Here is a 23,390-nt window from a genome sequence, read left to right as displayed (position 1 = left end):
AGAGTTATAAGGGCTAGTAACACTGTAAACCGTGGGAAATAATGCTAGTTTATCAACTGGTAGAAATTTAGCACAGTGAGGACGAAAGGTGGTCCTCGACTTCTGAATTGGGGATATGAACACTAAAAGCTGCTATGTTGCAAGTTTTGTTTTATGAAATTCACTATACATAACAAAACAAATAGCAAATGACATGGATGTGGTTGGATGCAAAAGACATACGAATAGTGACCAAAGCCGTGTTTGGAATACTTATCTTTAAAAAAGGAAACATCTAGGTTCCTGTGCTTCATTCAGAATTTGCAGGATTTATTAACAACCATGTAAGTGAGCTTCTCCTTAATCAAGTACACAAGGCATGGTGTTCTTGACATGTGTAGTTCGCTAAGCTTTTTATATAAAAATAAGATGCACCATCACCCACACCAAGTTCGGGCTAATCATTTTCTGCATGCTTTAGCTTAACACGTCTGTGTATTCTTTTATATACACACAAACAATCCTCCGTCCTGATTAAGGAAGACATGCCTTTAGATCCACAAAATTACCTTGAGAATGATAAGGTGAAGGACTAAGCCTTCATTTAACAAAGGTCATGGATCTCCGGTGGACAGATAAATCGGAAGAAATGTGCACAGTCAGAGAAACAGAATGAGATTCGTATAGCAGGTCCCTTTCACTTGATGATCAGCAAAAACGTCCCAAGACTTTGCTGAAGACTGTGACACAATTATTTCAGAAGTTACTTTCCAAGTTTCAAGGGAGGGGACTAATGCAGATGAATATTTCTTCCTAATATCCTGCCAAGTGCAAAATTCATAAATGTAAGAGACAATAAAGATCATGATCTTTCTGACAAACAAGTTTACTTACCTTTAGTAATGCCTTATCTGGTGGAGACTCTATCTAGCCACAGATTCCTCACCTTAGAATTATACCAGGCGTCAGACTGGATCAGGAAACTTTTTGTGAGCAGTAACCCTGTGCGCAAGTAGGTGGCATCATTCAGCTTTGCATGCAGACGTCAGCGTCATCTGAGCCAGAAGTGATGTGTACGATGCCCATATAGGCACAACCTCAGTGCTCTGACATCAGTTTCTTTTTGCTACTTTAGACGCCAGGAGCGCAGAGCTATGAACAACACTGACTACTAGTGTGGTAAACTAGGGCCCTGAAAGTGGAAACCCCTGTCCCTAGAAATCTTTTCACAGATTGGGGAAGATGGGTGGGCCGGTAAGGAATCTGCGGCTAAACAGAGTCTCTATCAGATAAGAAAATGCCAAAGGTAAGTAACTTGTTCTTCTGACAGAGTTCCAGCTGCAGGTTCCTTACCTTAAAATAGATATCCAAGCAAAACCTCATTGGCAGAGGGTCTCCAAAGCGGTTTCACACTAAAAAGTCCTGCAGCACTGAAGGGGCAAAGTGCCCACCCCGACAGACTTGACTGTCTAGGCGATAGTGCTAGGTAAACGTTTACAGAGAAGCCAATGTTGTTGCAGCCTTAACTCTAGTGGAATGAGCACACAATCCTTCAGGGGGTTGCTTCTTGGTCAGTGCATAGCAGATTTTAATGCAGCACACGATCCATCGAGGATGGTCTGTTTCTTCACTGCCTTCCCCTTCTTTGCTTCAACATATCCTGTGAAGAGTTGGTCATCCACTCAGAACTCTTTTGTTCAGTCAAGGCAGAACAACAACACTCTTTTTGGGTACAGGCGGTGAAGTCACTCTTCTTACTTAGAGGGATGCGTCGGAGCGTAAAAGGTGGGCAGGGTAGGGCTTTGGCCTACATGAAAGTAAGTGGCCACCTTTGTAAGTGAGGAAGCTCTGCTGACGAAGACCAGCTTCTCCGGGAAGATGTTGAGGTAGGGAGGTTTAGACGACAAAGCCTGGAGCTCACCACACTGTGGGCGGATGTTATGGCCAGTAGGAAGGCCGTCTTGATAGTAAAGAGCCTGAGAAGGCAGTTATGCAGTGGCTAAAAAGGAGTGCACATTAGAAAGGTGAGTACTAGATTAAGTTTCCACTGAGGCATGATGAAAGGTGAAGGTGGAAACGTGTTGATGACCTTTCAAAAATGGAGTTTCAACAGGGAGTTTGAACTCGGATGGCTGATCTGGCAACTGAAGAAAGGCTGATGTGCCAGAAAGAGAGCCCTTTCAGGTGCCCAAAGCAGAGCTCTGCAGGGCAAGATAAAGAATAAATAGAAGGACCTAAGAAAGGGGACCAGAAAGAGGGTAAACCTGTTTTTCTGCACACAATGTCACAATCTTGCCCCAAAGGCAGGTGTATACTGTCTTGGCAGAGGGACGCCTGGCTGCCAAGATAACATTGCAGACTTCAGGCAGAAGGTCACCCTAACCCTGCCCTGCTGCTGCAACAGAAGATCCTCCCGAAGCACCTGAGCAGAAGGTCCGTTGGCCACAGCTTGTGATACCAAACTCTCCGCGCCCAGTCAAAGCATTAAGGCCTGATCTTCTTGAGAAATCTGGGCAAGAGTTGTATGGGTGGAGAGGCATACAGGAGGCCTGGGTCCCACTCAAGATGAAGTGTTTCTGAGCGAGAGCCATCTTGGAAACTTCAGAGCACAAAACTGCTGACATTATGCATTCTCTGCAGTGGCAAACATATCTAACCAAGGGTCTACCCAATTCTGAAAGAGGCATCTTCGGCTAAGTTTGCCCTGGCGTTCACAAAGCCCGTCAGGTGTTGAATCACCAGGGAAATGCTCTGACATTCCAGCCAAGGGGTATGCTGCTGACCCAGCTGTGGTCTGTTAACCACCACTGCAGATCTTTTGTAGTTCCCTCCGGGATCTGGACCACGCAAGAGAGATTCCTCTGATGCTGTGCCCACTGGAACTTTCGGTCCCACTGCAGAGCCCACATATGCCAGTGACCATGTGTCACAAGTAGGATGCCGGAGGCCATGAGGCCCAGCAGCCTCGGAGTCCGTCTGATTGAACCCCAGGATAGAGGCTGAAACATCAGTTTCATATCCTGCGTATCCTGGACTCGACATTAAGGAGGATAAGTCTGAAAGTGCATGGTTACAAAATAGCTCTGATGAAAGGGAGCGTCTGAGAGGGAGTTAGGTGTGACTTCGGCATGTTAACAGTGAACCCCAGCGAATGCAGGAGGTTCGCCGTAGTCTGGAGGTGGGAGACAACTGCCTGGGAGAGCCCACTTTCAGCAGCCAGTCGTTGAGAAAGGGGAAGACTGACATCCCTGATGTCTGTAGATGACCTGCAACCACCGCCATTACCTTGGTGAACACCCAAGAGGTGCTTGTAAGGCCAAAAGATAGCATGGTGAACTGAAAGTGCTCTTGACCCACCTTGAACCACAGGTAATGTCTGTGGGCAGGCAAGACGGGAATGTGGAAGTATGCATCCTGCAAGGCCAACGCTACCATCCGGTCTCCCAGGTCCAGGGCTAACAGGACTTGAGCTAGCAGAGCATTTTGAATTTCTCCTTTACGAGGATGAAATAGAGAGCATGCAGGTCTAGGATAAGATGAAGGCCTTTGTCCTTTTTGAGCACCAGAAAGTAGCAGCAATAACAACCACAGCTTTCTGCTGGCGTGAGCACCCTCTCTATGTCTCGCCTGCCCAAGAGCGCTGCCACTTCCTGGCAGAGTAAGGAGAGACGGTCCTCAGTCAGCCTGTTGCAAACCGGTAGCATGGGTGGAAGTGTGATCACGAAGGGGAAGGAGTCGGGCCTTCAGACAATCTACAGAATCCAACTGTAGAAAGTGTTACTGTACATACACACATGCTCTGCTTAGACTATACAGCAGTAAATTCCCAAAGGGATGGCCAGCAAGCACATGATGCAGATGTTTGGAACTAAGTCCTAAAAACTATATGGCCAACTAAGGTCTCCTGATGGCCTTGAATGTCTACACAATGTTTTCTAAACTTGTGTGCCACCACCTGAGTAGCACTTACTTTGAGAGGTACGTACTCTGGCACCACATATAATGTACGCTTAACCTTAGCATGTCTGTATACATTTAACAATCTATATAGTACTGCCACCTTCAAAAATAGGGCTGCCTGTGGGAGCTTTTCATAAAAGCAACATGAGGTGCTATACCCTACCAATGCACGTAGTTCTGTCTATGTAGCACATAACTGCTATCTTGATATGAAGAGTGTGGGTGTGTGTAATGTGATTTGTATCATAGTCAGGATAAAAATAATGACCAACTCAATTGTCTTGTTTACGTAAAAGGAGAAACAATTTCTGGAAGTTTTTTGGGGGGCTTTTATTAAAACTACTCTACAACTATGAACCTCAATAAAAGGTTCATCCTCTCTTAGTGCATGTGATTCTCCTGAGAGAGAAGCGATAGCAATGACTAAGGCTACATTCAAAAACAAGAATTGCAAGTCACAAAAATTAGGTGGCTCGAAAGGGCAACACATCTGTCTCAGTAGGAGTGTGTTTAAATTTCAGGCAGACACTGGAAAAGTTCTCGAAGGAATCTTCTTGTTAAGGCCCTTCTTGAAGGTCTTGGCAAAAGGTATCTTAAAGGAAGACAATTGTACCCTGTTGTGCATGTAGGCTGCTACTACAATTAAATGCATGTGAATGGAGGTATATGCCCATCACGCTTCCTGCAGACCTGAAACGTAGAAGATTATGTCTTGCACAAATGTTTTGAGAGGGTCTATCTGTTTTCCCAAACAGTAATGGATACATTTTTCCAGCTTGTCAGGTGGGTTTCGTGCCTCACAGAAGATTTGCACACATTCTTCCAAATGTTTAAAATAATCAAACTTTCCTCAGGGCCTATATTACAAATAGCTATTAATGGGCAACAGGGAAAGATCCTACACAGCCTCACCATTCAATAGAAATACACACAGAAAAATAAAAACACTGGCTACTGATTAATAATTTCACACAAAAACACAAACCAGTACATCAATCCTGTGTGTCAATGAATACTTCATTTACCATCCATTTCCGTCTTTTCTTAGGTTTTTCACAAAATGTCCTTAAATATTAACAACAGACATTATTCTTTATTCATCTGGATTGAGAATCAAAAGTGATATCTTATTCATCTGGACAAAAAAAAAACAAAAAAACACTTTTTTACATCCATTTTTATAGGGAAATCGGTTAACAAGTCCACTAAAAATTAAAATTCCCATCAATTACTCAATGAGTATTAGGCTATACATGGACCAGTCTTTGGATAATGGAAACCATTTGGCATCTCCAACAGGGGTCTTATATGCTTTTGAAACTGGATTCCCCTTGTACTGATGGGCATGAGAGATAGTAGGTAATACAAGGACTGAGGCAGGGACATCCTAATAGTCGTTGACTAATTTGATGGGACTTTTAATTTGTAGTGGAGTTATCATTTTTTTCCGTATAATGAAAAGGGATGTAAAAAAGTTTGTTTCTTGTTTGTTGGGAGATACACGTTGTTGTATATAACACTTTTGGTTTTGTTTCCAGATGAATAAGACAACACTTTTGATTCTTTGTCCAGATGAGAAAGGAATAATGTCTGATGGTAATATTTGGTAATAAAGGATGGCAATGGATGGAAAATGAAGTATTCACTGACACACAGGATTGATATACTGGTTTGTGTCTTTGGTTGAAATCATTAATCAATAGTCAGTGTTTTTTTTTTCTTTGTGTATTTATATTATAAATAGGGCACACTTCAGGTGATTGTGCCACTGCGCACCAGTAAGAAGGTGTGGCGGGCAAACCAGGAAAGTGCGCCCTATTATTATAAATGTGCTGCCCTTAAGGGGAAGCACGTTCAGTGAATATGGAGCTGCTACTTCAAACCTGCTTTGTGTTTCTTTGCACTCTACTCCAGGCAGCAACCCTCCTGCACTTTCAAGAGGGGTTGGTGATCCCCTTGCAGACAGGTGAAGTGAATGACTGCACGCACCTATCATGCCCTCATGCAAATGAGGGAGCGCCCTCTCATGATAGAGCTGCCGCTACATGTGCGCCCGAACCATCAGCATTACTGAAGTGGTTGCACAAGCATATGTGGCCTCTTCTGTAATACCACAGTGCCCTGAGTACACAAAAAGCGTGCACATGGGCCCGTTGCACCACGGAGCACTATCTGTAATATGGCCCCAGCTGTCAGATTGCTAAACTGAACTGCTTGAGATGCCGGAGTCTGAGAGGACACTGATGCGGAGTCCGTAAATCAAGTCCCAGCAGGAGCTTTTTGTGAGAAAGTACTGACATTTCCAGCAGTATCCAGAAGCACAGCTAGCTGTCTCACTCAAATTGGTGCCACTAGAAAGAGGGAAACTGATGCTTGCCTACTTTTCCTCATAACTTACGAAATCAGAGGCAGTGGAGGTAAATGAGAAGCGAATACTACTGATCAATTCATCCATAATACACTCGCCATGGATTGTGGACATGGGCAACTGAAGGCAAAGTTTCAGCATTTTGCCCTGTGACGAACAGATCGATTGTGGTAATGCCGTATCTGTGAAAGTGTCTCTGAAGTTCTTTGGAAATTCATCTCTAATCCATGGACTTGTTGATGCATCTTTCTAAACAGGTCCTCAAAATCGCTGCCCACCCCAAGCAGGTGTTCAGCTAGGAGCAGAATCTTATTCCATTGGGCTCAATGCCAAATCTTTTGGGCTAGTGATGACAACTGGGAGGAGTGAGTTCCCCCTTGCTTTTGGATTTATACATGGTAGTCATGTTGTTTTTCTATATCAGGACTGTTTCATAAGTATGAGACTAAAATGATGTGTGTGACAATCTGATTGCCTTAAGTGCCACTAACTGATATGACAAACCCTGTTGGTCCTATGGAACAGTCATGTGATTAAAACGCACTCCTCACCCGGAAAGTCATTTGCGGTTGAGGGTCCAGAAAATACTGGCCTAGCACCAAATTGTTGCTATTCCACCACAGGAAATTGTGTTGAGTACTGAGCTGTACCAACACTAGATCTTCCCATTCGCAATCCACCTGTGACCACTGCCTTGCTAGGTACTCTCCTAGTAGGTGCACATGCGGTCATGCATGTGGCACTACTGCTATGGATGACGCTATCATTCCCAACAATTTGATTACCATCCTCACAGAATAGGAGACAGTGTTTGAAAAAGAGGTGGCAATCTTTGGAATACCATCACCCCCTTAGTTTAGTTAGGCTTTCTCCACAACAGAATTTAACACAGCCTTAGAAAAGGTTTGACCTGTTGTGGTACAAGATCCAACGTTTTGGCACTGATTGTGAATCCTAGACTAAATAACAGGGACACTGCCCACTGAGCGATATCTAGGCATTGCTCTGTGACTCTTAATCAGACAATCATCAAGGTAAGAAAATACATGAATGGAGATTCTGTGCAAGTATGCTGCCATCATCGCTAGAGATTTGGTAAATACCCCCAACCCTGATGTGTGAAACTTTGCGCTGGTAGTGTTGTCTATTCACCACAAAGCACAGGTAGCGTAGAGACCCCGGATGTTTGGGGATGTGGAAGTATGCATCCTTCAGGCTGAGGGTCGCCATATATTCTGTGGAGGGTATTTGTGCATTATTTGTATTCCTGTTTTATAGAGCACATTGCGCCCTTAGGCATCAAAGCACTGACTGTCAGAGATGAGCAACCTCCAGGAGGAGAGAATATAGAAGATAGAAAACCACCATGTCTTTAGTTGATTCCGGAAGACAAAGTGCAAATCTATGTTGGCTATCTGAGGGGACAACATATTCCAGAGTTTGGCTGCTGCTGTAGAGAAAGTGTGGCTTCCCCAACTAGCATTCCTAAACTTTGGAATATGCACCTTCTTCATGTAAGATGATCTTAATTGTCCTACCAGGTGGTGCCAGTGAAATGTACATGCGATCCTTGCTGATGCAAGGCCTTGTGCAACATGCAGAGGGCTTTGAGGTGAACTCTTTGAGAAATTAGTAACAAGTGCAGAAAGTGCAGACCCTCACTTACTAAGATCCGCTTGGGAACATTTAAAACCAGACAATTTGCTGCATTCTGGATCACTTAAAGGTGCCGGAGGAGGGATTTTTTGATGTTGAGATGAAGTGCATTGCAGTAGTCGAGCCTGGAGGTTACCATGACAATCGCTACTGCTGTTTTAAGTTCAGGATAAAGGGGAATTCATTCCTCAACATCTTGATAATAAAGAAGCAAGTACTGGTTGTTCTATTGGCTTGAGAATCAAAAGCCAGTTTACTATCAAAAATGATTCTTAACATCTTGGCAGTATCTATGGGGTGGGAAGATAACCACATTTCTCAGGGCACCACATCCCAGACCATACAGAATTCTGGCCACCAAAAATCAGAATCTCTTTTTTTCTGCATTAACTTTAAGGCCATTCTTCTTCATCCAAATGCTGGTGTTAAACATACATTCCTTGAACCTTTCAGCCACTGCCTGTTTATCATCGAAGACAGAAAATAATCTGTGTATCGTCTGTGTAGGACTGAAACTGGAAGCCGAAGGACCGCACAAGGGATGCAAATGGAGCCATATCAAGGTTAAAAGTATACGGCTTAGTGTACTCCCTTGTGGAACGCCACAAGGAAGTTGGAAGGAATGAGCCCTAAAGTTCCTACAGCTGACTGTATGAGTTCTATTAGTGAGAAAGGAACTCAAGAAGGCCAATGAGGTGTCCCTTATCCCATCCCAGTGCAATCTTTGCACCAAGACAGGTTGGGAACACCAAATCAAATGTGACAGATAAATCCAGCAGCACCAGGAGGAAATGTGACCCAGGCCTCTCCAAATTTTGCAGGAGGCTGCCCCCCCCCCCCCAGTTCCTGACCTCACGTTTGGTGGGAGGACTGGCTGGAAAATTAGGTAAATTAGGAGGAGGGACCACTTTATGCTAGTTCCATTCCTAGGATGGACGAGCTGAAGTGGACACTACTTTTTAAATTCCTCCATCTTGCATGGAAGGTATTAGGCCAATAGGGTTAGGGCTATGCACACTTCCCAAAGAAAGTGGTCATAGAAAATGTGTAATCACCCTAAAGGTGAGTAGCCCATTGGCACTCCCTGTAACGTCCCTGTAACGTCCCTAAACTCAGTATTTAGGCAGCACATCTGAAGCCTAGAATCAGATTCCCGTCGACCTAAAAAGAGACGGACAAAACAGAAGTCGCACAGCAGAGAAGACTGAAGACACCAAATGACTTCGCCCCAGCCCTACTGGCCTGTCTGTAGCCTTCAAAGAACCTGTGCCCAGTAAATTACTGTCGTGCAGCCCAGCACCCTCAAAAAGCCCTGGGAGGACTGCCTGCCTTTGATAAAGACCAAGACCTCCAGTGGACAGTGGACCTGTCCAGAAGAAACCATCTCTAAAGAAGACAAAGTCTGCCTCTGCACCGGATGCCCCCAGCCTGAGTCCCACCATCAGTCCAGTGAAGTGGCCCACCAGTCCAGTAAAGGTTCTCCAGGGCTTCTGACCAAGAGTCCACCGTGGGCTGACCCCTGCCAGACTCTCCAGTGACACCTGCAGCCTAAATATGAAGACTCCCCCTGACCGTGACGTGCCTGGTAAGCTGTTTTCGAGACCCAAAGACACCCCTGCACCCAGAGCCCCTGGGCCTTGGGGAGCTGGACCATCAATGTCCCTACAACAACTGGCATCTCAGCTTACCTGGGCAGCTGTGGGTTGACCTCTCCAAGCCTCCTGCCCAAAGCCTGCAGTCCATTTCTGAAAGTAGTCTCCTCCACTGAATGACACTGGGTGCCCAACTTTGTGTTGGCACTCTGCACCCGGTTGCCCCTGTGCCGCTGAGAGTTTAGGTGTGGTGCTGTCTTGAAGGCCCCTTGTACTTACCTCAGCTCAAGGAGATCAACCCTTGACCCTGCTTTGCTCACCTGTATGTAGTGCTTCAGCGCATCCCACCGTCTCGAGACTGCACCTGGCTGCCCCTGTGTCGCTGAGTGTGTATGTTTGGTGCTGCCTTGGGCACCCCCCCACCCCCCAAGTTGCTTGCCTCAGTCCCCGGAGATCCACCTCTGACACTACTGGTATTTAACTGGGACCAGCACTTTACCATCTCCCCCAGTCTCCATTGACTAACATTGGGCACGACTCCGACTTTGACCTCTGCACCCGGCCGCCTCAGTTGTGCTGGAGGTGTACCCTTGATACCAACCTTATTCTTGACCGGTGCTAGTCTAAAACCATGAAGACTGGGATTGTAAGTTGTGTGCTTACCTGTGAAACTGCAATCTTGTTTTCCTCCCATAGGTTAACAATGAAGACTCTGAAAATTGCACTGTCGATTTTTGAAACTGCAAAGTGTTTTTAATTTAAAAACTAGTAACCTTATAATAAAGTTCTTTGGTTCAAAGCATATATAAGAGCAACTGTTATTTTTCGAAATTTGTCTCGGTTCTCTAGTGTGTGTCTCGTGTATTGCCTCTGTGACTACAACAAATGCTTAACGTGACTCTTTTATAAGCCTAACTGCTCGCCCACATTATCACAAAAAGAGCACTAGACCTACCTATTTCTGCCTCTGCAAACATTTGGGGATCCACCGGACTCTCCTCACATCATTATCCCTATATAGAGAAACAGCTTACTACAACCATCCACAAGAACACCCATTTGCTGAGGTTATTTCATCCCACTGCAGAAGGAATAACCTTAATCTTCCCCTGAGAGGTGTCATGTGATGGGAGAATGATGGATACGTCACTGCTTGGAAGCAGAGACACACTTGAGGGAGCCACCTCTAACCTCGCCTCTGCCATAGCCAAAATATCCTCTTCTTCCGGAGGACTTGCATACCAGAGGAGTCTCCTCTAACCTTGTCTCTGCCTTAGTCAAAGCATCCACCACTACTGGAGGACTTGCGTACCAGTTTTCTGAAAGGACTGCTGCAGGTGATATCCCTGCCTTTGAAATGTGGGTATACGTAGATTATCTGGGGCATCCTCTCACCTGTGGTGTGTGGAAGTCAGACCTGAGTGCTTATGTCTGCTCAGTGGCCATGGCCTTAGCAGTCTACATGTCTATTTTTATTTTTTTCAAGCATACTGTTGACCCCAGGGTTGATGACGTACCAGTGGTGTGTTGGCTGAGGCCGGGTCGTAAGGAGAGGGAGCTTCAGTTTGGAATTGGTGGCCTTTTGGGAATCGGGAAGAACTGCAGTTCTTCCAAGTATTAGGTTTGCTTTTTCTTTTTCCCTGTATGAAGTGGATCAGACTTCTATTGCAGGGGTGCTCAATCTAAGATTTTCCTAGTGGGGGGATACATTAAAAATGTCCACAACCTGACACTGGCACTTTTGGGAGCTGAATCTGAGTGGGGTTTGTAAGGAAATGCCTTCCTTGGCATGGTTACCCCCTAACCTTTTGTTGATGCCAGTTATGATTGAAAGTGTGCTGGGATCCTGCTAACCAGGCCCCAGCACCAGTTCTTTCCCTAAACTGTACCTTTGTTCCCACAATTGGCACAGCCCTGGCACATAGTTAAGTCCCTTGTAAATGGTACCCCTGGTACCAAGGGCCCTGTGGCCAGGGAAGGTCTCTAAGGGCTGCAGCATGTATTATGCAACTCTGGTGACCCCTCACTCAGCACATGCTCACTGCCTCACAGCTTGTGTGTGCTGGTGGGGTGAAAATGACTAAATCGACATGGCACTCCCCTCAGGGAGCCATGCCCACCTCTCACTGCCTGTGGCATAGGTAAGTCACCCCTCTAGCAGGCCTTACAGCACTAAGGCAGGGTGCACTATAGCACAGGTGAGGGCATAGTTGCATGAGCAATATGCCCCTACTACAGTGTCTAAGCCAAATCTTAGACATTGTAAGTGTAGGGTAGCCATAAAGAGTATATGGTCTGGGAGTCTGTCAATTACGAACTCCACAGTTCCATAATAGCTACACTGAAATCTGGGAAGTTTAGTATCAAACTTCCCATCACAATAAATCCACACTGATGCCAGTGTGGGATTTATTGAAAAATGCACACAGAGGGCATCTTAGAGATGCCCCCTGCATGCCAGTCTGAGTTCTGGTGCTAGGCTGACCAGTTCCTGCCAACCTGCCACAACCAGACGAATTTCTGGCCACATGGGGTGAGTGCCTTTGTCACTCTGTTGCCAGGAACAAAGACTGCACTGGGTAGAGGTGATTCTCAACTCCCCCTGCAGGAACTGTAACACCCGGCAGTGAGCCTCAAAGGCTCATGCCTGTTGTTACAGCGCCCCAGGGCATCACAGCTAGTGGAGATTCCCACCCCTCCGGACACGGCCCCCACTTTTGGTGGCAAGTCCGGAGGAGATAATGAGAAAAACAAGGACGAGTCACCTACCAGTCAGGACAGCCCCGAAGGTGCCCTGAGCTGAGGTGACCCCTGCCTTTAGAAATTCTCCATCTTGAGTTTGGAGGATTCCCCCATCAGGAATAGGGATGTGCCCGCTCCCCTCAGGGAGGAGGCACAAAAAGGGTGTAGCCACCCTCAAGGACAGTAGCCATTGGCTACTGCCCCCCAGACCTATACACACCCCTAAATTTAGTATTTAGGGGCGACCCTGAACCCAGGAAATCAGATTCCTGCAACCTGAAGAAAGAAGAAGGACTGCTGACCTGAAAGCCCCACAGAGACACCAACTGACTTTTCCCCAGCCCTACCGGCTTGTCTCCAGACTCAAAAAACCTGCACAGGGATGCATCCAGCGGGATCACTGACCTCTGAGGACTCAAAGGACTGCCCTGCACCTAAAGGACCAAGAAGCTCCCGAGAACAGCGGCACTGTTCAGAAACTGCAACAACTTTACAACTTTGAAACAACTTTAAAGAGACTCTCACTTCCTGCCAGAAGCGTGAGTCATCACAGTCTGCACCTGACGCCCGCGGCTCAAGTTCAGGAGAACCAACACCGCAGAGAGGACTCCCAGGCGACTCCATCGACGTGGACACCGTGAGTCGACCTCCTTACACCCCCACAGCGATGCCTGCAGAGACGATCCAGAGGTTTCCCCTGACCGTGACTGCCTGGTAACAAAAGAACCCGATGCCTGGACCAAGCACTGCACCCGCAGCCCCCAGGACTGAGAGGAACCACCTACCAGTGCAGGAGTGACCATCAGGCGGCCCTCATCCTAGCCCAGTCAAAGAATGGCCCGAGAAGCCTCCCTGTGCCCTGCATTCATCACCTAAGTGACTCCCAGGTCCCTCCATTGCTTTCTATAGCAAACCTGACGCCTACTTTGACACTGCACCCGGCCACCTCTGTGCCGCTGAGGGTGTGTTTTGTGTGCCTGTGTGTGCTCCCCCCCCCCCCACTGCTCTACAAAACCCCCCTGGTATGCTCCTTGAGGACGCAGGTACTTACCTGCTAGCAGACTGGAACTGGAGCATCCCTGTTCTTCATAGGTCTGTTTTGGGCCCTCCTTTGACCTCTGCACCTGACCGGCCCTGTGTTGCTGGTGCGGTGGCTTTGGGGTTGCCTTGAACCCCCAACGATGGGCTGCCTATGCCCAGGAGACTGACTTTGTAAGTGCTTTACTTACCTGCAAAAACTAACCAAAACTTACCTCTCTAGGAACTGTTGATTTTTTCAGTGTCCACTTTTAAAATAGCTTATTTAACCAAAACTGTGTGCACTATTGTTTTAAATCACATATATCTTATTTTCTATATAAAAACCTCTTGGCCTGGAGTTAAGTCTTTGAGTGTGTGCGCCTCATTTATTGCCTGTGTGTGTACAACAAATGCTTAACATTACCCTCTGATAATATGATCACACTACAACAAAATAGAGCATCAATATTATCGAATGTTGCCACTATCAACCTCTAGGGGGAACCCTTGGACTCTGTGCACACTATCTCTCACTTTGAGATAGTATATACAGAGCCAACTTCCTACAGGTTTCTCTTGAATCCCATCTTGGCGTCAAGACCTGTTTTAGAGGTATCGTCAGAGCCTGGAGCCAGACCCAAGGTCAGTGCCTCTCCTGGATAAATAGCTAACTTCCTTGGGAGTGGTGCTTGGTTTTGACAAGAGGCCACTTTTGAGGTAGATATCCAAAGGGGTTGATCCTAGTGTTAGCATGGAGTAGTGGAGCTCTAGACCACCTTTTTCCTGGTGCCTGTGCTTTAGTGCGATGGAATCCTTAACCTCAGAATGTCGGAGGACTAGCCCTCTGGGCTTCAGTCTCTCAGCACTGAGTGGATATCTGAAGGACCAAAGCCTCTTCTTGTTCAGAACCCACAATATCCTCGGTTCCAAATACGTCTGAACTTTCAGATGGATATCGACATTGTATCTTGTGGTGGGGCCAGTCACATTTGTGACAGTAAAGGAAGCTCCTTTTCCAATTCAGCGGCCTACGCTCCAAGCAGGTGCACTACTCATATTCTGGAGACAGGAAGAGGTTCATCTAACTAAGGAAATTTTTTATTGTATTTGGGAAAAATAGAATTATGTTTTTTCCCATTACACCATCCACAACTGTCATTCTCAATTCAAAAAGAGTTGAACATGCTATGTTGAGCAGCTCCAAGTCTAGTCCTACCAAGTCACCAAGCCACTAGAGAATTTTTATGTTGCTAGAGCCAAATTCTAGATGACTGGCACTAAAGTTCCTGGAGAAGATGATGTTGATCCTGGAGCACCAGCTGGAATCTTTGAATCTACTGGCGGACAAAATCGTGGAGTCTTTGTTCTGTAGCAATGTGGTTAAAAGAGGAGTCACAAACCGACTTGTGACCGAAACATCTTCCAAACAAATACATATATACTTGCAAACATCTACATCCTGGTTGGTGTGTTTTTGGTTGCTATACGCTTACAGTAGAATATGTTTGATTTTGCAATATAACTTCTTGTGTACATATCTAGTATACAGGGAGTGCAGAATTATTAGGCAAATGAGTATTTTGACCACATCATCCTCTTTATGCATGTTGTCTTACTCCAAGCTGTATAGGCTCGAAAGCCTACTACCAATTAAGCATATTAGGTGATGTGCATCTCTGTAATGAGAAGGGGTGTGGTCTAATGACATCAACACCCTATATCAGGTGTGCATAATTATTAGGCAACTTCCTTTCCTTTGCCAAAATGGGTCAAAAGAAGGACTTGACAGGCTCAGAAAAGTCTAAAATAGTGAGATATCTTGCAGAGGGATGCAGCACTCTTAAAATTGCAAAGCTTATGAAGCGTGATCATCGAACAATGAAGCGTTTCATTCAAAATAGTCAACAGGGTCGCAAGAAGCGTGTGGAAAAACCAAGGCGCAAAATAACTGCCCATGAACTGAGAAAAGTCAAGCGTGCAGCTGCCACGATGCCACTTGCCACCAGTTTGGCCATATTTCAGAGCTGCAACATCACTGGAGTGCCCAAAAGCACAAGGTGTGCAATACTCAGAGACATGGCCAAGGTAAGAAAGGCTGAAAGACGACCACCACTGAACAAGACACACAAGCTGAAACGTCAAGACTGGGCCAAGAAATATCTCAAGACTGATTTTTCTAAGGTTTTATGGACTGATGAAATGAGAGTGAGTCTTGATGGGCCAGATGGATGGGCCCGTGGCTGGATTGGTAAAGGGCAGAGAGCTCCAGTCCGACTCAGACGCCAGCAAGGTGGAGGTGGAGTACTGGTTTGGGCTGGTATCATCAAAGATGAGCTTGTGGGGCCTTTTCGGGTTGAGGATGGAGTCAAGCTCAACTCCCAGTCCTACTGCCAGTTCCTGGAAGACACCTTCTTCAAGCAGTGGTACAGGAAGAAGTCTGCATCCTTCAAGAAAAACATGATTTTCATGCAGGACAATGCTCCATCACACGCGTCCAAGTACTCCACAGCGTGGCTGGCAAGAAAGGGTATAAAAGAAGGAAATCTAATGACATGGCCTCCTTGTTCACCTGATCTGAACCCCATTGAGAACCTGTGGTCCATCATCAAATGTGAGATGTACAAGGAGGGAAAACAGTACACCTCTCTGAACAGTGTCTGGGAGGCTGTGGTTGCTGCTGCACGCAATGTTGATGGTGAACAGATCAAAACACTGACAGAATCCATGGATGGCAGGCTTTTGAGTGTCCTTGCAAAGAAAGGTGGCTATATTGGTCACTGATTTGTTTTTGTTTTGTTTTTGAATGTCAGAAATGTATATTTGTGAATGTTGAGATGTTATATTGGTTTCACTGGTAATAATAAATAATTGAAATGGGTATATATTTGTTTTTTGTTAAGTTGCCTAATAATTATGCACAGTAATAGTCACCTGCACACACAGATATCCCCCTAACATAGCTAAAACTAAAAACAAGCTAAAAACTACTTCCAAAAATATTCAGCTTTGATATTAATGAGTTTTTTGGGTTCATTGAGAACATGGTTGTTGTTCAATAATTAAATTAATCCTCAAAAATACAACTTGCCTAATAATTCTGCACTCCCTGTATATAGTAGGTGTGATAGCTGTGAGTTTGAGTACTAAAAGATTTCACAAGCACCAAGTTGTAGATGTATTTAGTGTGATGTTCAGAAGCAATGGATTTTGTCAATTTGTTACACCCTACATTATATGTATGCACCCATCACTAACAAAGCGTTAAGGAGTAGACATATTAACGTATAAGCAGTAAACGTAATAACATATCAGTGGTACAATCATGTAAGAAATAGGATTTGTCACTATTTCTGTAAGATCTTATTAAGTCCCCACAAATTATTAACTTTGTTTTTGCTAGGCCCTTAGTATTGTTATGTATTTTGGAAATTTTTTGGGTGCTAGAAATAATTTGGACTTTGAAATGCAGTTTGATTTGAAACACCACGAGTATCATCATTGTTCATATCAAACAGATTAGATCAGTACCAATTTCTCTGGTTTTTAGGAGTTGTAGTTCAGTTAATCTACTCTGCCTTATTATGCAGTTACAGTTGCAAGAACAACAACCTAAGTTATGTTCCTGCATCACTGTAGCATTTACATATCATTCATAATCTATTGAAGGAGTCAGTCATAACATCCAGCTGTTTAACCTTAGGCCCCTTCTAGACAAATTTGTCTTTTGTCTTTTTCTTACACAACTCACACCTAAGTATCTTCATTCTGCAAAACACTGAAAGCAGTTTCAGAGATGCCTAGTTTCTTGAGTTAATTCCGCAAAAAAGGATTTATGGAATTAGAATTAATATTTGTTTCAGGAATTTGTTTGAAGGATGCATATTTACTTGAAAAATGTTATCATATGCACAATTAAGCGTTTTAATTAAACATGTATTTTTCAAACATTGATGGAATTAAAATTTACAACCTGAAGCAGCTGTACCACGTTTGGTGTTTTATTGAACATCTCCTGGAGCTGGTGAAGTATTATGTTGTGACAGTTACTGCAACCTGAGTTCGGGCCAACAGTTCCCAGGGAAATTAAGAATTTATGGTACATTGAATTCCACTGAATGCTGATCTGCAACAAGAAAATGAAAAGATAAAGATTTTAACTGAACGTAACTACTTGAATAACTACAGTTATGGCTTACGGCATTTTTTCAAAGAAGGAACAAATGGGTGCAATAACATCAGTGGCGGCCGGGAGCTTTAGGAGGGAGGGGGGTGGGTGGGAAGCACACACACACTCATTCTTTCACACACACACAGACGCACACACATCCATTGACAACACTCATAACATTCAAACATGCACGCACGCACCAACCATTCATTTTAAAAGATCACACACACACACACACTCATTCTTTCACACACACACGCACATCCATTAACAACACTCAGCATCGTCACAGACTGGGATGGGGTCAGTGAGACTGCTGACCCCACCCCACTCTGTGACGAAGTGTCATTGATTGACATTCGCCCTGGGAGCTCCAGGGCTTAAACCTGAAGCGCCTAGGTCGAAGTCAATGGGTGATGCTTTCCTCGTCAACCAGGGGAGGGCCTCAAGGCACCTTTGCTGAGCCAAGGAGGTCACGCCCATAGGAAAGGTGACCTTCCCAGCCCAGCAAAGTTCTACTCAGGCAGCCAGGAGTCTGCGCAAATCGCTCATGTCTGATTCTGGCTGCCTGACCTGAACATGAAGAGTGTCTGTCAGGTTGACCTTTGTTCAGCCTGACAGACACTATTCATGAGGGGCAACCTGAACAAAAAAATAATAATAATTTAGAAACACACCGTTATGGAAACAGAATGCCCATTTGACTTTAAGCATTACACATGACAGCTCTCAAATTCTAAGCAGCTTACTGGCAATATGAGGGCTAAAGTTTAACAATGCCTAGTTTTCAATATATTTTGCCTCATATACAGTGCTGCATGTTAGGCCTGATGTAATGCTAATATAGCACACTCATTATCTTAACTACAGGAAATCACACAGTAAAGTAAATGAAGTAGAATGGCATACCATAAACCATTATCACAAATAAAATAACCTACAACATGGGACATGACACTTACCGAAAAACCTGAATCACTTAGGCTAAGTCTCGTAAGATCTGAAAGAGGTCACTAGTATTCTGCAGCCCTGCCCTCTTCGCCATTCCCACAAAATCCAACAATAAAGTCCAGACTTAGTATAAATGCCAGTTTCCATGTAGCTGTACTCAATCTCAGTTCCTTTAATTTGACCCAATTTTAACTTCTATTTTTTAGAGCTGCATCGCCTACATCTTGCAAGATGCAGAAGAGAGGAGACAACTGATTCACAAGTAAAAACAATACGGTTACCAAGGCCAATAAAAAAAAAAAAAAAACACATAACCACATAAATAGTGGAATATCTTAACCTGTTGCAGAACATTTTTGTAAAGACACCACAACAATAGGAGGCAACATATTTCAGCGATTTTAAAGTAAAATGTTAAAACTTGAATTTTTAAAGTTCGTTGATGCTGGTCAAAATTCCCTTTTTTCCAGAATTGTTTTTGAACTGACAAAGAACAAGTGAAAAAATGAGACAGCGGCTTAGCTTTTCTCATGAAGAGAAATTCTGACAGCCTATTTTAGGAGTACACTCATCATGCTTTACAGTTAGCCTGTTTATTTTTGTGCGTCAAAAAGGCCAAGTATCTCCTGCTAGATTAACCTCATTCTCCTAGTTTATGGAGGGAAAGGAGGAATATTTGGGAACTCAAAGGCAATACTAACGTTCAGGAACCAGGATTACAAATCATTAACATTTTGTTACACTGCATCTGTTTTGCATTGATACAGGGACGCTGTGATTGGTTGTTCGGGGACTCCGGGTCCCAAGAAGCTAAGTGCCAGGAGGAGCCTGCAGCATCATCAGGGGGCGGACATCAACGAAAACTATATAGTGTGGCCCCAACACCCACTAAGCAGGACGCCGTGATTGTTTGGACATTCAGCTCCCAGGAAGCTAAGCGCCAGGAGGCGCCTGCAGCATCATCAGGGGCAGGTATCAGCAAACGCTGTATGTGTGGCCCGTACACCCACTGCACAGGACATCGTGATTGTTTGTTAGGGGACACCAGGCCCCAGGAATCTAAGCGCCAGGAGACCCTGCAGCTTCACCAGGGGGCTGGCATCGGCGAGAGCTATATAATGTAGCCCTGCGCCCGTGAGCGTCAGTAAGAGGCAGAGCAGGGCCATCCCCCATGGCCTTCTGTTCCGGGACTGCTCGTTTTTTATACGATAAGACCGCTCCACTTCTCTATACCTTCCAGGTACTGTGGCAACTCATGTGCAAGGGTATTCTGATATTTTAACTTCAGCCTGCATGAGCATCTGTGTAACTGCACATTAGCTAGGCTAGCAGTCCCCTAGCCTTAACTTTTCACTGGCCTACACTCTGTACTTTGCACTTTGTATATTTAACCGCATATTAGTCCTATCGCGCCAGCTTCTTGCCCGCATTGATACTCAATGTGTACAGTATACTGACTCATCAAGTGTCTGTCTATTAGCTCAAATTAAGCCTTGTTGCCGGCTTCGACATCTCTGTGTGCCTGCATTTCTGCTGGGGTGGATCTTGCTGGTTTGCCTGAAACTGTGGCCTTCAGTAGTCTATAAATAGGGGTTTGGGTTGCTCCTTGTTACAATTGCCACAGTGTGTTTTGAGTGCTGACTAGGGGGGAACCACAGCCCCCATAATGTATTATATAGGCTCAGGTAGTTGTTACAACCTACAATGTCTCAAGGCACTGTTAAGCTTGTAGCCGAATAATGTATTTCGGCTCTGATGGAGGAGAGACTCCTCCCTGCACTTGCTAAATCAAGTTGCTCTTCCTTATCCCTGGATGGATATATGAAACGTTCTATGGGGGCGTTAAATAAGAAAATACACCACGTGGAGTGCTGTCTCTCTGGCGGTAGGAGCTTCGTCTGGACTCATTTTTTTGTGGGATATAATTCCTGGGGTTTTGCGTAATACTGTGCAGCACCAAGGTCATTAGATGGTCCAAGTGCCAACTAACACCAATAATGTTTCTTCTGACGAGCCTGGTCTGATTTCGGGTACAGACATTGTTTCACCAAATAATAATGCCGCCCCTCCCCCTCACACTAAGCGGAAAAGGCACCACGGATTTAGGAAGCTTGATCCACCCACTGCTCCTCAATTCAGTTATGTAATCTATAATACCTTGTTAAATCTGTGATTTTAGACTCTTTTCAGAAGCCTTCATTGTAAAATGTGCGGGATGTGACAAAGTTTGCTTGCACCTACATGTTCTAGGCTGGGGACTACTGGAGCATTTTATCAAATGTTAAGGCAAGATGTGTTACTGCTATTGTTACTCAACGTACTACGTGCTTGCAGGTCGCCGGAGGGCTGTCAGTACACCACATAACATCCCTGTGAGCTTGGCTTAACCATTAGCCACCACCGGAATAGTCAGTTGGTTGACCCCTTTACCAGTTCAGCATTATAATTCATCACAATCTTGCCCACATGATGGGGAATCTGGGCCCAGGAGGGAGGGTGATTCAAACATTTTGGTGGGAGGTCCAAGCGTGGGGAGACCCCCTACTTCTGTGATGGGTGCACAATATTTACAACCAGCCGTGATCACCAACTGAGCTGCCCCCTTTATTAGCCAGATTTCTTTGGTAACCCTCACTGAAAATATGTTACTGGATAGCATAGCAGAGATATTGGACGTCCTAACTTGGATGTGACTAACCCCCCCATGCTTGCTACCCTTAGGTAGTAATAATGAATAATGTGCCACCTTTGACCCAGGGCTCAGCTGAGTCGTCAGTTCAGTTAAGGCAGAAAGTTACAGTCCAAGAATATTTTTCCAATCATAGGGGACGATCAAATTTTGATGACATGTAGGGTGGGCTGGATTAGAGCGTCTAAGAAATCCTTTGATGGGGGATGGCATCATCATTAATTTCAGGCACTCAAGGTTTGCAGGGGAGATTTTGTATAATGCTTCGCCTGAACCTTCGGAAGGGGGTAAAGTTTCACTTCTTCTCTTACGTTTCTTTCATAAGCACCTATCCCACGTTCCTGCCAGTTCAATATTGTGACTTTCCCATCCTTCTTTAGTGGGCAATCACCTTTTTTCCCCCCTTACACTTTCAAATAGGTATAATGCCTTGAATGATTTGCAGTAGATTGACTTTTAGATGTACTGGTTACTCCCAAATGTTGTTGGCTTGAACGATTCTCCAGATTCCATTAGTCCACCTAATTGTCATGTAAATACGTTCTTATCTGATGGCGATGTCCCTATTTTATCTAATTATCTTTTGCCTGGAAATGGGATATTGGAAAGGAGCACCAATCAGTGTTATTTAGCCATTCCTTAAGTCCAATCAGGTTATAATGGGTTATGTGACCTTGTCTAATGGAACATTTCAGGGCTTCAGAATAAGCTAACTTCTCCAGTTTGGCTTGATATCACCTTCACTACCCCTATATAATCTGTATCTAGGAAACTTGGCAGGTGGCCCTTTCGCATGCTGAGGGCTGTTCCTCCCTATTTACAGCAGTAACATTGTCTCCTGCTGGTCGCGCTAAAGGTGGTGTACAGATGCTGAGCTCCAATTTACTACAGGCCATTATTAGATCAGTCATGTCTTCTCCCTACTATCAATTTATGTTATTGACATTCAGGGGGGCTGATTTGATTATAATTAACTTTTGTAATAAAGTGTTCGAATTCATGTTCTGTGATGTTGTTAGTGCTCTGGAAACTGACTTAGTTGCGTTCCTATCGCCATCTAATTATACTTGCCCAATTGCATGGACAGGCAAATTTAACATCCAAAGGTGTAGTCATCCGGCTAAACAGGTGTGTGATTTTACAAATGGGGGGAGGGATGGTACCCTTCACTTCCTACACAGTGCGTATGGTAAGAGTTTAAATACTCTTATTAACAAATCAGATCTTCTGTTGATGGAGCATCATATTCCATTTGAAATTTACAGACCTATACGTTTATCGGGAGAGGTGCACAGTCTATGATTTATAATTTTTTAATTAGATCCACAGTTAATCATTTAGTTTCCAGTATTAGAGTAAAACGAACTGCAGTAAGCAAACACAACCCAATAGTGTTATCCCAATTTTTCATGACAATTGTCCCATAGCCTCTAATGGGATATTACTTATTGTTCCTGTTAGGCCAAATGGAGTACTTATCAGATGGACGGAAGTCAATCCAATGTGCATACTGTGGAGATTGTTAATTCAGAAGGTACATTAATTTGATATTTGTTTAGCTCCTGATGTGGATAACAGCAGTTTGGTTTCTGCCTTCAAGCTTATTACTAGGGGTCGTAATTCCTTCTTGTTGTGCCCTGCTAGAACAGGGTTGTCTGATAGACATGGTTGGTTCAATTACACGTGTATGCAGGCCTCAAAAGTGATGAGAGTTGCCCTCCACTGCGTCCCAAGAGATTATTCTGTCATTAAGTTGTTAAGGAAGCATTACAATGAGGTTTTAGCTGCTACGAAAAAGAAGATAAGGGAAAAGCCTTGGTTGAATTTGGTCCAGGCAGCTGAGACCAACTATAACATTCTGATCTGATCTGATAGAGACTTCTAGTTGCAGATGCCTTACCTTAGAATTTCCCCCAGATGTCAGACTGGATCTGGAGATTTTTTTTGAGCAATACCTCTGCGCGTCGTTAGGTGGTGTCGGTCGACTCTGCAGGCACCGTTGGCATCATAGTCAGGAGTGATACAAAGACACTACCTCAGCGCAATGACATCAGTTCTTTTCTTTCTGCGCCACATGTTGATCTGGAGAGAGCTACCCTAGTAATTCTTTGACTGCTTTGACCTTTTTTTCAGATTTTTGGTGAAGTTTTGGTGCATCGCGATGTTCCCGAAGACCGGCTTCAAACCTTGCAAGGTCTGTTACCGCATGATGTTGGTGACGGATCTGCATCAGGTATGTTTGTGGTGCTTGGAGCGTAACCATGA

At 44.7% G+C, this 23,390-nt stretch overlaps 1 protein-coding gene across 2 annotated transcripts in view; it reads right to left on the bottom strand.

Moving 5' to 3' along the window:
- MED14 (mediator complex subunit 14) overlaps positions 1–23,390 on the bottom strand; it is an 801,766-nt gene that overhangs the window by 237,624 nt on the left and 540,752 nt on the right. For both annotated transcript variants that reach the window (XM_069204216.1, XM_069204217.1), the window contains exon 20: positions 17,288–17,440. In XM_069204216.1, the coding sequence (XP_069060317.1) occupies positions 17,288–17,440 (153 nt within the window). The remainder of the gene's footprint in view (positions 1–17,287; positions 17,441–23,390) is intronic.

This window comes from Pleurodeles waltl, chromosome 8, assembly GCF_031143425.1.
Source record: "Pleurodeles waltl isolate 20211129_DDA chromosome 8, aPleWal1.hap1.20221129, whole genome shotgun sequence".
In the NCBI taxonomy this organism is placed as follows: domain Eukaryota; kingdom Metazoa; phylum Chordata; class Amphibia; order Caudata; family Salamandridae; genus Pleurodeles; species Pleurodeles waltl.
The sequence above is the reverse complement of the archived record's forward strand: the minus strand, read 5'-3'. Positions and strand labels throughout refer to the sequence as shown.